The sequence below is a fragment of the Tetranychus urticae genome, chromosome 3 (genome assembly GCF_039701765.1).
Source record: "Tetranychus urticae isolate SD_2017Ah chromosome 3, NJAU_TeUrti_SD_1.0, whole genome shotgun sequence".
Classification (NCBI taxonomy): domain Eukaryota; kingdom Metazoa; phylum Arthropoda; class Arachnida; order Trombidiformes; family Tetranychidae; genus Tetranychus; species Tetranychus urticae.
The window spans coordinates 622420-639514 of record NC_142960.1 but is presented as its reverse complement, the minus strand read 5'-3'; the positions used below and the strand labels follow the sequence as shown (position 1 = coordinate 639514).

The 17095-nt window shown below is 31.9% G+C and overlaps 3 protein-coding genes and 1 long non-coding RNA gene across 4 annotated transcripts; all 4 read right to left on the bottom strand.

The window, feature by feature from the left end:
• Window positions 1-713: 713 nt before the first annotated feature.
• On the bottom strand, window positions 714-2265 carry LOC149093120 (uncharacterized). Its single transcript, XM_089268631.1, has 3 exons — window positions 1294-2265; window positions 1061-1222; window positions 714-993 (listed from the first exon to the last, which is right to left on the bottom strand). Exons 1-3 carry the CDS (start codon window positions 2215-2217, stop codon window positions 925-927), a joined length of 1155 nt encoding a protein of 384 aa, XP_089124757.1. The 5' UTR covers window positions 2218-2265; the 3' UTR covers window positions 714-924.
• A 3685-nt stretch (window positions 2266-5950) lies between these two features.
• Window positions 5951-7782, bottom strand: LOC112539578 (uncharacterized). The gene is made up of 3 exons (XR_003083462.2): window positions 6844-7782; window positions 6552-6713; window positions 5951-6493 (listed from the first exon to the last, which is right to left on the bottom strand). It is a non-coding gene; the product is annotated as an uncharacterized LOC112539578 (long non-coding RNA).
• Window positions 7783-10086: 2304 nt separating this feature from the next.
• Window positions 10087-11789, bottom strand: LOC112539910 (uncharacterized). Its single transcript, XM_089269909.1, has 3 exons — window positions 10873-11789; window positions 10581-10742; window positions 10087-10522 (listed from the first exon to the last, which is right to left on the bottom strand). The coding sequence occupies exons 1-3, from the start codon at window positions 11785-11787 to the stop codon at window positions 10463-10465; spliced, it is 1137 nt and encodes a 378-aa protein (XP_089126035.1). The 5' UTR covers window positions 11788-11789; the 3' UTR covers window positions 10087-10462.
• A 3460-nt stretch (window positions 11790-15249) lies between these two features.
• Window positions 15250-16816, bottom strand: LOC107369051 (neuropeptide Y receptor type 2-like). The gene has a single exon (XM_015936966.3). The coding sequence runs from the start codon at window positions 16689-16691 to the stop codon at window positions 15579-15581; it is 1113 nt and encodes a 370-aa protein (XP_015792452.1). The 5' UTR covers window positions 16692-16816; the 3' UTR covers window positions 15250-15578.
• Window positions 16817-17095: the final 279 nt, after the last annotated feature.

Here is a 17095-nt window from a genome sequence, read left to right as displayed (position 1 = left end):
AAATTATGCATTTAATAACAAAAAATAAAATCTTTTAAAGTTATTATCATTAAGAGGTTCCTTGCTACAATAAAGTTAGCGAGGAAAACTATAATTTAGACGAGAAATGGTCGATATTTGAATGGAGTAAATTACTTATAATGCAACACATGTTTCTTTGAGAATTTTTTTATTGTTTTCTGTCAAAATTTGAAAAATGCATCCATTGTGAAAGATTATTACTGCTTATTCAGACCGATTCATACTTCGAATTATACTTTGAATTTTGAGAATTGATTTCTTAGCGAGAAATATCTTCAAGGATACATAAGTCATTAATATTATTAACAGTTTGTAAATTGAATGAAGTTAATGAAGTCTGTTCAAAATTCAGACTTCGATAACTCCTCAATACCAGAAAATTTACCCGACTTAGCAAGACAACAGCAAACTAACCTTTAAGCTTCCTGAACAGATTTATTGAACGGAGTAAAAAACTTGAACTATGGTAACATTTGAATCTGACTTCTGATTGTAGATTCAAGCTAATATCGCTGTTCAGTCAGCGTTTTTGTTCAAGCTAATTTTCGATTTGCATATTTACAATTTAGAATAAGAATCGAAATTTCTGTTTATAACCTATCATCAATAATTTTATCGGTATTCTCCGTAAGATCGCATGAAAAGTCACAGTTTGAAAAGCTAAACTTATTTCAAATCACATTTCAATTGACTTCAATAATTTGGGAATAGTAATGCTTTAATTCACAAAACTCAGCGTAAATTAAACAATTTGAGCTTTTGATAGACAAAAGTATAATCCTAACCGTAATAACTAAAGCTAAAGGTACTCAACAAGAGTTTTAAAACACAAATGCGACTTCTATTATCCACTAATATTCATAGCAAATGAAACTTTTAGAATGATTTTAGACTCAGATTTGTTCAATGTCGATCAACTAGACCAGCATTGGCTATAAGTAACAACAGGAGTGATGTGATCTCGAGTATAACCTGCAAATGACAGAAGATAAAAACTTTTTTTGATATAATTTTTATATTATTTTTATGTAATACTCACAAGAAGATAGCTGATTTGGGAGAACTCGAATCCTCCAAAGATGTAAAATAAATGGCGATCTATCAAGTAATCAGCTGAACAGATCAATTGTATTCTGTGATTGAAGGTGAAATCATCTCGACTGATCAAAACTCGATTGAGTTGTTTGAAGCATCTATCAAACTGCAACGATAAATAGTGAAATAGTAATTTGTGTTTGCAAATTTGTATTGAATTCATATCGTGACGCTTACCTTTGTCTTAGCGAAACTACCACTTAGAAAGGTAATCGATTGTCCACAGAGAAAGTTAAGTGCGCCGAGAATGATCATTGAAAATTTGATGAATTTAGTTAAAGGTACGAAGAAGATTAAGTATAAAATAGGGATTAAAGGGAAGAAAGTACAAAGAAAAACAATCGAGTTCAATTGAGTCCAGAAATAGTTTGCCTTATGATTCTCGATTAGCAATTGAATCAGTTCATGACTTATTGTGTTAGTAATTTTTGGCTCTGAAAGAGCTGAGGTTTGTTCCTTCAGTCTCGAAGCAAGATTACTGTACTTCAATCCCGTGGTTAACGAGTAGAAGGCAAAAATGAACGAAAGGTTAACACACAAAGCAGTGCAACAGTAGCCTGCAATAGCGCCATTGAAACTATTAAGACCGATGAAAAATAATTGTTTGATCGATTCGACTTCACTGAGAACTGGAATGTACAAACCCCAACTGAACGCAGCACCAAGAAATAGATTGCTCTTTAAAACGCAAAAGAAAAGGTTAATGATGAATGATTTGGTATTATGTTTCCAGTCCGAAATATCAGCATCGAGAATGGATAAGTACTGGACCCAGAATTGTTTCTTCGGCGAAACGTTCGTTCGTTGGAATAAGTAAATAGTATACAAACCACAGGTAAGCCAAAGAATATTGATGAATAGCAAAAAGTGATGAGGTTTTGACCATTTAATCGCGTAATCTCCCAAGTTGAGAGCAGTTCTATGGTCAAGTTTAACTGTAATGAAAATGATGAATTTAGTGTCGACAACAATAAAATTGAATATTGCAAAGATACGAATGAATAAGTAGTACTTGGGCGGTTTTTCAGTTAAATAATCAAGCTTAAGTAATGAAAATTTGGTCAAGTAATTGGTCAGTGAATTTCGTTTCATTTTCACCATCGTTTGATTCGCAGTTATTTCTCGAAATAATTATATTTCCGGCTTGTTCTTTACCATGTCAAATGTTTTAGTTACATTTTGACTTTTCGTAAAACTGATACTTTCGATTGAACTTAAAGATTGATTGTGACATTCATTGCAACCAAATCGAGTGTTTGCTAAGTAAAAGACAAAATCTTTTAAAGTCATTATCGTGACCTAAGAGGTCCCTCGATAATATAGGAACAAATAATGGGAACTTCTAATGAATAATGAAACAATAAACGTATTGCTCGAAATCAAGAACAATAAGCAAAAGAAAAACAAAAGCACAACCGGAATATAAGAAGAAATCGAAATGAAGAAAAGTATTCAGGAAAATTATTACATTATTTAGTTATTACATGTTACAATATTGTTCTGCCTGTTGCATCGATCTTTCAATTTTTCGTGATATTGCTCTCGACATTCACCATGAAATAAACAGATTTGGTTAAAACTTATTTTCTGGAGCATTTGATAATTGTTTATTATCCATAGTAATCCGTTATTTCCATGAGATCATTATTCCATCAATAAAATATATTTTTTTGAAAAATATTGAAATTAAAATTTTCAAAAATTAAACTTTATTTAATGATCGTTTCGGTTACATTTCCCGTCAATTAAGAGGGTGAATCTATTCAAATGGAGTAAATTACTTATAATGCAACGCATGTTTATTTGAGAATTTTTTATTGTTTTCTGTCAAAATTTGAAACTGCATCCATTGTGAAAGATTATTACTGCTCATTCAAACAAAATTAAACTTCCAATTATACTTGTTTGACTTTGTTCAGGAAGGGAATTAATTCATTAAGAGTTAATAGAAAATTACTTGTGTAGTTATTTGGGTAATTTGAAGGCTCAAGAAGAGGAAATTTGACCTACGAATGCCAAGTACGAAGTAATTTTGCTGATTCTGCTTCTTGAGAGACGATCCCATAGTGACTTTTCCTCCTCGACGATTTGCTTAGATTTGAAATGAACGTTGATGGAGCTCGTTTAAAACTGAGTTATTTTCAAAATGTTTTCTGTGCAGATTCACAGAACGGAGCAAGGAGCTTTAAGTACGACAACATTTGAACCTTTAATCTTCTGAAGATTCAAGTTAATAATCATCAATAATTTTATCGGTATTCGTTGTAAGAATGCTTGAAAAGTAACAGTCCTTTTAACAGTCAACTTATTTCAAATTGCACTTCAATTGACTTCAATAATTTGGGAATAGTAATGCTTTAATTCACAAAAATCAATGTAAATTACACATAATTTGAGCTTTTGATAGACTCGAGTATGGCCTTCATAGTAAAAGCTAACGCTAAAGGTGCTCAAAAAGATTTTAAAACATAAATACGACTTCTATTATCCACTAATATTCATAGCAAATGAAACTTTTAGAATAATTTTAGACTTGATTTCCTGACTGTGAAACTCGTAAACTGTAAGACAAAGATTTGTTCAATGTCGATCAACTAGACCAGCATTGGCTATGAGTAACAACAGGAGTGATGTGATCTCGAGTATAACCTGCAAATGGCAGAAGATATTTTTTTGATATAATTTTTATATTATTTTTATGTAATACTCACAAGAAGATAGCTGATTTGGGAGAACTCAAATCCTCCAAAGATGTAAAATAAATGGCGATTTATCAAATAATCTGCTGAACAGATCAATTGTATTCTGTGATTGAAGTTGAAATCATCTCGAATGATCAAAACTCGATTGAGTTGTTTAAAGCATCTATCAAGCTGCAACGAAAAACAGTGAAATAGGAATTTTTGTTTGCAAGTTTGTAATGAATCGATATCGTATGCTTACCTTTGTTTTGGCAAAACTACCACTTAGAAAGGTAATCGATTGTCCACAGAGAAAGTTAAGTGCTCCGAGAACGATCATTGAAAATTTGATAAAGTTAGTCAAAGGAACGAAGAAGATTAAAAATAAAATGGGAATTAAAGCAAAGAAAGTAAAAAGAAAAACAATCGAGTTCAATTGAGTCCAGAAATAGTTTGCTTTATGGTTTTCGATTAACAATTGAATCAGTTCACGATTTATTGTGTTAGTAATTTTTGAATTTGAAAGAGCTGCAGCTTGTGATTTGAGCCTCGAAGCAAGATTATCGTACTTCAGTCCAGTGCTTAACGAGTAGAAGGCAAAAATGAACGAAAGGTTGACACACAAAGCAGTGCAAGAGTAGCCAGTAATAGCGCCATTGAAACTATTAAGACTGATGAAAAAAAATTGTTTGATCGACTCAACTTCACTGAGCACTGGGATGTACAAACACCAAGTGAATGCAGCTCCAAGAAAAAGATTGCTCTTTAAAACGCAAAAGAAAAGGTTAATGATGAATGCTTTGTTGCCATACGTCCAGTCCGAAATATCAGCGTCGAGAATGGATAAGTACTTGAACCAGAATTGTTTTTTTGGCCAAACATTCGTTCTTTGGAGTAAATAAATCGTAGACAAACCACAAGTAAGCCAAAGAATGTCAACGAATAACAAAAAGTGATGAGGTTTTGACCATTTAATCGCGTAATCTCCCAAGTTAAGAGCAGTTTTGTGGTCAAGTTTGACTGTAATGAAAATGATGAATTTAGTGTTGAGAACAATCAAATTGAAAATTGAAAAGCTTCGAATGAATGTGTAGTACTTAGGCGATGGTGCAGTCAAATAATCAAGCTTGAGTAAGGAAAATTTTGTCAAGTAATTGGTCAATGAATTTTGTATCATTTTCACCATTCTTTGATTTCTCGAAATAATTATATTTCTGGCTTCTTCTTTACCATGTCAAATGTTTTAGTTACATTTTGATTTTTCGCAAAACTTATGCTTTCTGATTGAACTTAAAGATTGATTGTGACATTCATTGTAACCAAATCGAGTGTTTGCTAAGTAAAAAACAAAATCTTTTAAAGTCATTATCGTGACCTAAGAGGTCCCTCGACAATATTTGCGAGACAAACTATAATTTAGTGACGAGAATCGGTCGATATTTGAATGGAGAGAATCACTGACAAAACACAGATCTCTGAGCACCAATGTTTCTTTGAGAATTTTTTTATTGTTTTTTGTTCAAATTTGAAAAATACAACCATAGTGAAAGACGATGACTGTTCATTCATACATTTTATTTCAGAATTGATTTCTCAGCAAGAAACATCGCCAAGGCTACATAAGTGATTAAGTTTGTTAGTTTTTTGAATGAATGAATGAACGTAATGAAGTCTGTCCAAATTGAGGCTTCGATGATTCGTCAATACCAGAAAAGTTACCCATAAATGTCACTGAATGATAGTATACCTAATGTAGTATTGTTCAAATAATTCCCAACAATAAATGGGAACAAATAGTGGGAACTTCCATTGAAATAATGAAACAATAAACGTATTGCTCGAAATCAAGAACAATAAGCAAAAGAAAAACAAAAGCACAAAGCACAACCAGAATAACAGAAAAATAAAGAAAACAGAAAAGCTGAAAAAGTATTTAGGAAAATTATTACAAGTTGTTACAATATTGTTCTGCCTGTTGCATCGATCTTTCAATATTTCATGATATTGTTCTGGACATTCACTGAGTAAACAGATTTAATTAAAAGCTACTTTCTGGAGCATTTGATTGTTTATTATCCATAGTAATCCTTTATGTTTTAGAATTATTCTTCCATCAATAAAATAGGTCTTTTTGAAAAATACTGACATTAAAATTTTCATAAACTGAACTTTATTTAATGATCGTTTCGGTTACATTTTCCCGTCAATTAAGAGGGTGAATCTATTGACAATATAAATATTTATGTAAATTTATGCATTTGGATTGGAAAATAATGGATTCTCTTTGTTGGACAGATCTCCAGTGAGGGTCTCTTGGAATATATTGTCAATAAAATGCGAAAATCAGTCAATAACATGAAAGTATTGGTGAAAATATGCAAGTGACTTTTGCAGCACCCGGTAATATTAATATTTACAAATTGTAATGAATGTCAAATAGTTTCACTTCATCATAACATTTACATCAAACGTTATTATGAATAATATAATGTTATTATAGTAAAAATATGAATAAGACATTATACAATTTCTGGTCTCTTCTTCACATATTTGATGTAATTTTTTCCAAATTAGATGCATCATGTACAGTATCATGAAAATCAGAAAACAGTATATAAATGAACACTGAGCATTGCTCAGTTAATGCCAGCATTAGCAATGAGCAGCAACAGGTGTGATATGATTTCCAGAATCACCTGAGAATTGAATTAAGAGAAACAAAATAATTTCAATCGACTTGCATTAAATACTCACCAGAAGATAATTTACGCGAGTAAATTCAAAGTGTCCAAAGATGTAGAACAATTGGTGATTGATCAAATAATCGGCCGAACAAAGCAACTTTATTCTGTGATATAACCTTAGATCATCACGGTTGATCAAAATAAGATTTAATTGTTTCCGACATTCGTCAAACTACAGAAATAAAATTCAAATTGCAAATGAAAATATTTTAAAAGCTTGAAACACAAGCAAAAAGCTCATATCTGATCTCAATCTAGTTACACTTGAATCGAGAATATAATAAAAATACTCAAATACGTACCTTTGCTTTAGCGAAACTACCACTTAGAAAGGTAATCGATTGTCCACAAAGAAAGTTGAGTGCACCAAGAATGACCATTGAAAATTTGATAAAGTTAGTCAAAGGTACAAAGAAGATCAAATAAAGAATGGGAATTTGAGCGAGAAAAGTTCCCAGAAAAACATTTGAGTTCAGTTGCGTCCAAAAAGAGTTTGACTTATAATTTTCAATCAACAACTCAATTAAATCACGATTTATCTTGTGAATAATTAAGAAATTCGAAGGTTTCGAAACTTGACGGCACAATCTCGAAGCAATTTTATGATATTTGAATCCACTGTTTAAAGAGTAGAACGCAAATATGAAGGAAAAGTTTACACAAAAAGCGGTGCAACAGAAGCCGCCAATAGCTGCATTGAAAGCTGTAAGGTTGAGATGGAAAAATTGATGATTGATTCACTTTCGATGAACACTGGGATGTACAGACACCAACTAAACGCAGCACCAAGAAATAGATTACACTTTAAAGCGGAAAAGAAAAGGTAAATGATGATTGATTTGGTTTCTTTAGTCCAGTCATAAATATACTCATCTAATATGGATAAAGAATGAAACCAAAATTGTTTCTTGGGTGAAACATTCGTTCGCTGTAACAAGGTAACTGCACACCAACCACAGAAGAACCAAAGACTGTTAATGCCTAACAAAAACTGATGAGGTTTCGGCCAGTTAACAGCATAATCTCCCCAAGCGAGTGCAGTTGAATGGTCAAACTTGACGATCATCAAAACGATGGTTCTAATGGTTGCAGCTATTAATAAAATAAGAACTGATGTTCGAATGAATGCATAATACCAGGCTGATTGAACGGGTAAATAAGTAAGTTTGAGGAAACAATATTTGTTCAGATAATTGGTCAATGAATTTTTCATCATTCTCTTCATTCTGTTTTCAGTTCTTTTGCAAATGCAATCTAAACTGCATTTCTTCATTAATGTCTCATTTCATGATTTACTCTTTTCAAATAATCATAACAATTAATCTTCAGTTAATGCCAAGCCATTTTGGTTTCGTGAAGAAATAAAAATCTTTTTCATCATCATCATGATTTTAAACTTTAATATTACACAATTAACGAGAATCGATCGATATTCGCATTATCTCAGAACTTTTATGCAAAAAAATAAGTACAATAAAGTGAAAGTGAATTTAGGTTAACTTACACTCTAACAAAAACGTTTATCCCATTAAATTTTCAATTAAATTTTTAAACTAAAAGTCAAAGAATAAGGGTTTTTTATATTGCGAAATTAAGATTTATTTTCAAAGTAAACTTTTAAATAAACAAAAGGTCTTTGGACAAACGTATTTGACTAGAATCGAAGGATGAAAAATTCAATATCAATGCTATTATAAAAAAGTTTATCCCATTTGCTTATAACTTGGAAACTAGAATCAATAATCAATTGATCCACATTTATTTTGAATAACCTTAATCATCCGATCTATCATTAATGCACCAACTTTTTCAACGCATCATCAGGAATATTATTCCAGCAGTCAACAAACAGCAGTCTAATTCGTTTATTGTTTTGAATTGCCGTCCCTGAGCGTAAACCTTTCGGGTTAGATAATCCCATTGATTCTCGATAGGGTTGAGGTCAGGTGAGCAAGCAGGCCACTGCATAGTTTGAACTTCATTTGCTTCAAGCCAACTTTTAGTGGATTGAGATGCATTGAACGGTGCATTTTCCTGTTGAAAAATGTTTCCAGATTGAGTGATTAGAGTTGCACATGGGAGTAAAAACTCTCCAAGAAGATCCAGATAATCATTAGAATCGTTTTGAGGGATCAGATACAAGTCTATTGTAAACTGTCATAGGAGTGCCCTGTAAATCAAGCTCATTTGCTCCTGTAGCGGAATTCACAAATCTGAGGTGTTTGACCTTAATTATTATAAGTATCTTTAGTTAGTTGATTTCGTTTGATCACCAAACATGAGATCAATTTGTCATTTCGATATTTCAATAAAACTCGTTTATTCCGGTGAACTATTTCGGTATTAACCAACTATTTTCATGTTGAATATATTGCCCAAGAAAATGCTTGGATGAACAGGAATAATTTTGAAAAATGGTTGACCGGTTGGCACAATAATTTAATTCTTGATAAAAAAAAGGTTTTCCTCATTTTAGATAATTTTTCTGGTCAAAATGTTAACTTTAACCAATTTCCTGTGATAAATTTCCTTCAAATTTTTACCACCATCAACCACAGCAATGACTCAACTTCTTGATGGTGGTATTATTCACTCATTTAAAGCCAAATATTTTAATCTTTATATTAATTATTTAGTCGACAATAGTGTCGATCAACTAAACCAATTTGTTAAAACTATAAACTTACTTAATGCAATCAAGTGGATTGATGAAGCTTGGATATCAGTCCAAGAAGAAAGTGTGAAAAATTGTTGGTCTCATTTCGGGTATAATAGACAGTCTATTAATGCTAACCATTGTTTTAATGTTACATCCGATATTGATTTATCTTTTAATTTGAATAATTTGAACTATAATTGTTGCTCTCAAGAAGAGATCATGGAAGAAATAACTTTTTAATATTTTGATGATTAAAAATACACTATATTTAGGAAATTTGCTCTTAGTTTAACGATGCCGTTTTAATAAGATATTTCAAGGTATTCTCATTATCTAGTAGCTTACTGTAATGCAAATGACTATTGGATTATTTCTGCCCCAATTTGCCAAAAAAGACGAACGATTGAGTTACTTTTTGACTTCTTTTGCAAAACTTATACTTTTTCATTGATCATGCAGATTGATTATGACCTTTATTGTGATCAAATTAAGCATTAACAGTAACATTTCAAATCGTATTTTAATTGAATGCAATAATTTAAGAATAGTCGTGCTTTACTTCACAAAACTGAGCGTAAATTACACATAGTTTGAGCTTTTGATAGACTCAAGTATAGTCAAAATTATAATAGCTTAAGCTAAAAGTACAAGGCTTATGCATAAATGCGACTTAAATCATCCACCACTATTCATAGCAACTGAATTTTTTAGAATGATTTTAGACTTGATTTCCTGACTGTAAAACTCAGATTTGTTTAATGACATTCAACTAGACTAGCATAAGCTATGAGTAACAACAGGAGGGATGTGATCTCGCGTAAATTCTGCAAATGACAGAAGAAAGGGGAAAGCTTTTTTGTATATAATTTTTATTTCGTAGCTGAGTTTGAGATTGTTTGATAGCTCATACTTGGACTAATGTAAATAACACAAGTAAAGATAGTTAAAGTAAATGTAAAGGGTAAAGCGTGTGCTTGTTAGAATAAGTCAAAAAGTAAGAAGCACAATATTTGATCGGTGTAAAATGCTACCCTTGAGCCGCGAGCTTATGAGTTTTTAAACCTTAAAAATGTAGGGAAATTAGAGAAAATAATGATGCGTGAGTTCATATGTAATCTAAAATAAATAATTTTGAAATGTCAGATTCTTTTTATTTTATTAAAATTCAGTCTTTTGTCTTCCATCACTCAGCGCTTTCGAATGAGCTAGCGAACATCAAAATCGGTTGGTATCACTTAGTGAAGTTCCCTTTTGAGCTTTGTTCAGTTAATGCCAGCATTAGCAATGAGCAGCAACAGGTGTGATATGATTTCCAGAATCACCTGAGAATTGAATTAAGAGAAACAAAATAATTTCAATCGACTTGCATTAAATACTCACCAGAAGATAATTTACGCGAGTAAATTCAAAGTGTCCAAAGATGTAGAACAATTGGTGATTGATCAAATAATCGGCCGAACAAAGCAACTTTATTCTGTGATATAACCTTAGATCATCACGGTTGATCAAAATAAGATTTAATTGTTTCCGACATTCGTCAAACTACAGAAATAAAATTCAAATTGCAAATGAAAATATTTTAAAAGCTTGAAACACAAGCAAAAAGCTCCTATCTGATCTCAATCTAGTTACACTTGAATCGAGAATATAATAAAAATACTCAAATATGTACCTTTGCTTTAGCGAAACTACCACTTAGAAAGGTAATCGATTGCCCACAAAGAAAGTTGAGTGCACCAAGGATGACCATTGAAAATTTGATAAAGTTAGTCAAAGGTACAAAGAAGATCAAATAAAGAATGGGAATTTGAGCGAGAAAAGTTCCCAGAAAAACAGTTGAGTTCAGTTGCGTCCAAAAAGAGTTTGATTTATAATTTTCAATCAACAACTCAATTAAATCACGATTCATCTTGTTAATAGTTGAGGAACTTGAAGGTCTCGAAACTTGACTGCTTAATCTCGAAGCAAGTTTATGATACTTGAATCCACTGTTTAAAGAGTAAAACGCAAATATGAAGGAAAAGTTTACACAAAAAGCGGTGCAACAGAAGCCGGCAATAGCTGCATTTAAAGCTGCAAGGTTGAGATGAAAAAATTGAAAGATCGATTCACTTTCGATGAGTACCGGAATATACAGACACCAACTAAACGCAGCACCAAGAAATAGATTGCTCTTTAAAACGGAAAAGAAAAGGTAAATGATGATTGATTTGGTTTCTTTAGTCCAGTCATAAATATACTCATCTAATATGGATAAAGAATGAAACCAAAATTGTTTTTTTGGTGAAACATTTGTTCGTTGTAACAAAGTAACTGCACACCAACCACAGAAGAACCAAAGATTGTTGATGCCTAACAAAAACTGATGAGGTTTCAGCCAGTTAACGGCATAATCTCCCCAGGCGAGTGCTGTTGAATGATCAAACTTGAAGATCATCAAGACGATGCCTTTAATGGTTATAACTATTAATAAAATAAGAACTGATGTTCGAATGAATGCATAATACCAGGCTGATTGAACAGGTAAATAAGTAAGTTTTAGTAAACAATATTTGTTCAGATAATTGGTCAATGAATTTTTCATCATTCTCTTCATTCTGTTTTCAGTTCTTTTGCAAATGCAATCTAAACTGCATTTCTTCATTAATGTCTCATTTCATGATTTACTCTTTTTAATTGATCATAACAATTAATCTTCAGTTAATGTCAAGTCATATTGGTTTCGTGAAGAAATAAAAATCCTTTTTCATCATTGTCATGATTTTAAACTTCTAAAGACAACACGGTCTAACGAGAAACGGTCGATATTCGCATTATCCTAGAATGCAATTTATGCCAAAAAATTGAAAACAAGTTAGATGGATCTTTGCATGAATATTATTGATTGAAGTTTATTGTTTACTTTGTCCAAAAAAGTATCTATTGTTGAAGATGATTAGTCATGGCATCGTAAATTCAATTACGAAATATAATTCCGAGTCGTGAGTATGGAGGAAGAATAATTAATCTAAGAGTTGAATCCAATTTTTTGCTCTTCGAAGGTTCAAGTAGATAAAAAATAGTCTAGGAAGTAAATGCATTTTCTTTGGGTTCTGCCTTCAATTCGTGCTTGTAGAAGCATTGTTTTCTGAAGGCTTAAAATTACAGAATTGAGGGAAACTAACCAACAATTTTAATTATTAGTCAAATTGATGTAGTTGTTGGACAATATGCTTTGACTGTTTGATCAAATCTGATTTATAGCTCGAAGTTATCAGCTTTGGATCAATTTTGCTTCAATATCATTCGACGATTTGGTTAACACTGAAACATAAATGAAATGAAGTTGAAGCAACAGCCTTAGATGGACTTTTAAGAAGTTTAAGATTTGATCATTTTTCTTGTCTTGTAATTGTGCGAAATGTAAACTTATCAGATCAAAATCATTAGTTGATATTAACTTGGAACACTTCATTAAAAATGGATTCTCGGATTGTTTGATTCAATTTTTTCTCAAATCGACATCTTTGACACAAAAGAAGATTAAAATGGTCTTAACATCATTTTATTTCTTTTCATTATTTTCTGCCTAAAATTCATGTTCTTGATTTACTTTGTCGTTTGCTTGTAGAAAAATGATCCAATCGATTCTATTTTATTTCAATAGAATTAAATAAACATGAAATTGTATGGGAATGACAAAAATAGATCAGTAATTCATGTCAAAAGTTCATCTAATCTGTTCTTTGATCTCAAGTAGAAGTGATACAAACTCCATCAAGTTTGACTTCGTGAACTTTAAATAATGGGAAAGTAAGACGACGATGAACGTCAAACTGACATTTCCATGATTCGAAATCATTCTATTTAATATTTTGACAGAAGAAAAGTTGCTTTGCTATTCCCATGATTCCCTTCAGAGTTAATAATTTAGTAACAAAATATCTAATTAATTGAGTACTTCAGGTTAAAAAATTACCTTAAAATAAAAGTCAAATAATCAATCAATTCTGTGATTTCTCAGCGCATTCAATGACCAAATAAAATATTTACCAACAATCGAAGGTTTAATTTTTAATCCGATTTTTTCATTTCTATGTATCTGTTTAAATCCTTCAAAGGACAAAAGTCAAATAGGAACCAAGCTTTTACTGCTTTAAATGCTGATTCTATGATAAAGTTATTTAGTTATGTATCTTGATGAAACCAGTGGTTTTTCAGCAACAGCTCTTTGAAAGTTCGGTTCATTGGAAAATATGCATTCAATTGGCATTTTATCCGATTAATGGTAATCAAAGTAACACGTATTGTGATAAATATGTTGCTATATTTAAGGAATGGAACACAAACATTTCGGCTTTGAATGCATAGCTTTAGTACCTTCCAAAGTGTTATATTCGCAAAGGTCCAGATGAATGCTACAATGAATTTCGTTGAAAGTTAGTTCGATAGAGAACAGATTAATCCTTTCTGAGGAAGGATGCATCCATAAAGGAAAATGCTGAGAATCCGTGCAGTTAATGAATAGTAAATTAACTTGATTAACTTTAAATTTACTTTTTCAATGAACTCATTTTGCACTGTTTGCTTCCTTTTAATGTCTCTTTATGTTTTCTTTGAGATCATTCATGGATAACCTTGATTGCTATGTTACAATAAGTTTCAATGAAAGCCTTCAAAATAATTTGATTAACACATAGAAATGGATTGTCTGAATAAGACTAGTTCCAACAGAATAAGAAAGAAAAAGAAGAATTGGAAATTTTCTGAATTGCTTGGAAAACCTTTTGGTTCAGGATCAATCTGTGATTTTTTCACGACTGATGTGCTATTTTTCAACGGGATATCTCTTTGGTCTTAGCTCTACTTCAGCCGAAATCTTCTCTTAAACAGTAATGGAAAATGGATATTGATGCATAAACTAATTGCTGCCAGAGATCAGAAAATTGATCAGTTTGCTTGCTTCACTAGATTTGTATCGTTCAAAGACATTTCGAATCAATTCATTACCGAATTACCAGGCTTATTGAACTTGCAGACTGTTCTATTCCAAGGTGAAAATGAATAACAAAATAAAGAGATTGACCTGTAAATCTGTTTTACCCCATAAAGCGAAGACAATGCGATTATTGAGAGATGGTTAAAAGGTTAATGCAATCAAAACATTTATGCGAATACTTTTAGCTTTTATGCCTTTCAACAATGTTAGCAACACATGATTTGAGTCGGTCTGGCTCGTAGGTTCAGGGTCTAGTTGTTAAAAGTTCATGATTATTCAGAACTATATAAATCATCCCTTTGAGAGACTTAATTAAGGATATATTAGGTTGGCCAGAGAGTTTTGCGCGAAAAAGCTTATAAATCAATGCTTAATTAAATCAAATTATTTTGATTAGATGAGCCAATTTACACAATTATGAAAGATGCATAATTAAATTATAGATTTGTTGAGATTAAGTTACAATTATATGCTTAATTACATGACATTGAAATAGGAACCATGAAATGATTGTGCTTTGATTAAAGCAAATTGATTGATTACCAAAGTGCAACTAAACACGAACATTCCACTCATTAATTGCAACCACATTCATGTAATTTTACCAATCATTTTGTTCGTTTGATGTAAATCGTTACCTAAACGATGGGATTCTCTGCCAATGAATCTTGGCCATTTGCTGCGCTGCTTCTGCAAGTTATAGTCATTACTGGCTGCATTACTGCCTTTCGTGTCGAGTCAACGATGCAAACAAGTACGTACTTCTTCGCCTTCATCTTTAGCTTATTTTCGCATCGTCTTTCTTACTATCATAACCAAGAAAATCGTTAATTACCGCCTTCGAATTCTGAGCTTTTCAATTGTTTTAAGAAATATTTATGGGAGGGACTCTTATTGTCTCTTAGCATGATTTCAAATTTTGAATAAGTTTTCGCTTTTGCTTACTTGAGTTAGTTTTATCGTAACTATGAAACAACAGAAACAGAACAAGTAACAGAAATGGATTCGAATGAATTTTAAAAATTCTGTAACTCTGCACTTATAAATATAACTTTATGGGAATCATGAAAATAGAATAAAATTTGAATCTTTAATAATTGAATATTTGATAAAATAATGTGAATAGACAAATGCCTACTCAGTACAGTTCATTTAATTAACCGGTTAAACAAATGACAAGTTTTTCAAGCTTTGCTTCAAAAGTGTCGTTTATTTAGGAATATGGAGATTCGTAGTAATGAGATTATATCTCATTATCATAATTAGATCATTATCTCATTCCATGAAACTTATTTGCTCTTTTAAAGACGATGCTTTGTTGGTTTCCATGTTTAAGCAACCAATGAAAAAAAGATCACAGCTTTTCGATTTCAATCACATCTGTTACATTTCAATTGAATTCACTTAAATGGATTGAATTTAGTAAAGAAAGAGTTCAACTCTTTTTGTATATTAGTGTTCAAGTAACCATAGATGAAGGCATTTGTAGTAGCTGAAGAAATAGCAATCACATGAAAGATTGTAGTTATGATGGTTATATTAGAGCCAGAAGTTCTGATCGAAGAAGAAAAAAATTCCAAAAACAAGTTATAGATACATAAAGGAAGCCAACTGATGACATAAATAAAGATTCCCATAAATAATATAATCGTAACTTTGGTGTTACAATTAATTTCTTTTTGTAAGAAGTCGAATTTTTTCACCAGATTAGAAACTTGATTGGAATTCACTCCTGAATGATGAAGAAAATGAGTTTGCCGTTTCTTCTCGAGTCCATTGTACTTTAGAAATGAACGTATTCGAAGATACGAAATAGCAAGTGAAATGGTGGGAACAAAAATGAAAAATCCATAAACCATGGAATGATAAACCATTCGAATTCGTTGATAGTCTGAAGTTTCTTGGCACACATCGAGCGATAGATTGTCATCCAAGCGAACAAGAGTTTTTAAACTTTGAAAGTAAAGTAAAGGTGAAGAGAAAGCAAACGAAATGAGCCAAATGACTATCGATACCCGGCACCCATACGAAGAACGATGGAAACTGGATCGATGTAAACGATTGCCGTGACCAATGATGCGATGTTGTCGATCAATGGCAATAGCAGTTACAGTTCCTGCCGTAACAAAGGCCGTGTTGGTTTGTACGAATGGAATTGTTTTACAAAGAAACTTACCCAATGGCCAGGATCGATTCAATATGGTGGTCAAAGTAAAGGGCATTGAGAAGAGTGTATAAGTTACATCGGCAACGAAAAGGTTACACAGTAGTAAAACGTTGGGTGATCGAAGGCTGGGCGTTGTTAGTATCACAAGAATGAGAATTGAATTTGAAATGAGGCCGGAAGCAATAAAGAATATCCAAACAAGAGTTAAAAATTTTTGAAGAAAAGGATCCGACAGGCGACTACGAGTTATAAATTCTTGGATTGCTGAACGAAAATCTTCTTGGAATATGTTGAATTCAGGTGAAACATTTGTTGATTCAAGTGATAGATTGTGAACCCATTCCATGTTTACTTATCAATGAAACTGATTCTTCTGTTGAGATTTACATTATTACCTATTATTGACTAGAAAAACTTGTTGCTCTGAGTTTCAACATGAGATAAATAGAAAGGCACAGAATCAGTTGGGAGTAAGAGTAACGAGTAAGCTTGTGAAAAGTGAAACTGAATAAAGGTTTACATGAAAACAGTAAATGAATCATTTTGAAGGGAAAGTAAATTCGAGTTTACCGATTGTTATTTATATTCATCTGGACGCAAACGTGGACACAATTGAACACGTGAGCGATTCCTGTCCATTCATTAAAGTCGCTTTTGTGAGAAAAAACTATTAGATTACAACTTGCATGCAATTAACAATCAATTGTCCTTCAAATAATCTGATTGAATTTGGTGTTTTACAAGAAAAAC

Bases quoted from the DNA above. Each gene is read 5' to 3' on its own strand.
- LOC112539910 (XM_089269909.1), bottom strand. From the start codon at position 11,787: ATGATGAAAAATTCATTGACCAATTATCTGAACAAATATTGTTTACTA. The intron at 10,743-10,872 runs GTACATATTTGA...TTATTTCTGTAG, and splicing joins GTAGTTTCGCTAAAGCAAAG to TTTGACGAATGTCGGAAACA. The intron at 10,523-10,580 runs GTGAGTATTTAA...TTCAATTCTCAG, and splicing joins CTCGCGTAAATTATCTTCTG to GTGATTCTGGAAATCATATC.
- LOC149093120 (XM_089268631.1), bottom strand. From the start codon at position 2,217: ATGGTGAAAATGAAACGAAATTCACTGACCAATTACTTGACCAAATTT. The intron at 1,223-1,293 runs GTAAGCGTCACG...TTATCGTTGCAG, and splicing joins GTAGTTTCGCTAAGACAAAG to TTTGATAGATGCTTCAAACA. The intron at 994-1,060 runs GTGAGTATTACA...TGTCATTTGCAG, and splicing joins CCCAAATCAGCTATCTTCTT to GTTATACTCGAGATCACATC.
- LOC107369051 (XM_015936966.3), bottom strand. From the start codon at position 16,691: ATGGAATGGGTTCACAATCTATCACTTGAATCAACAAATGTTTCACCT.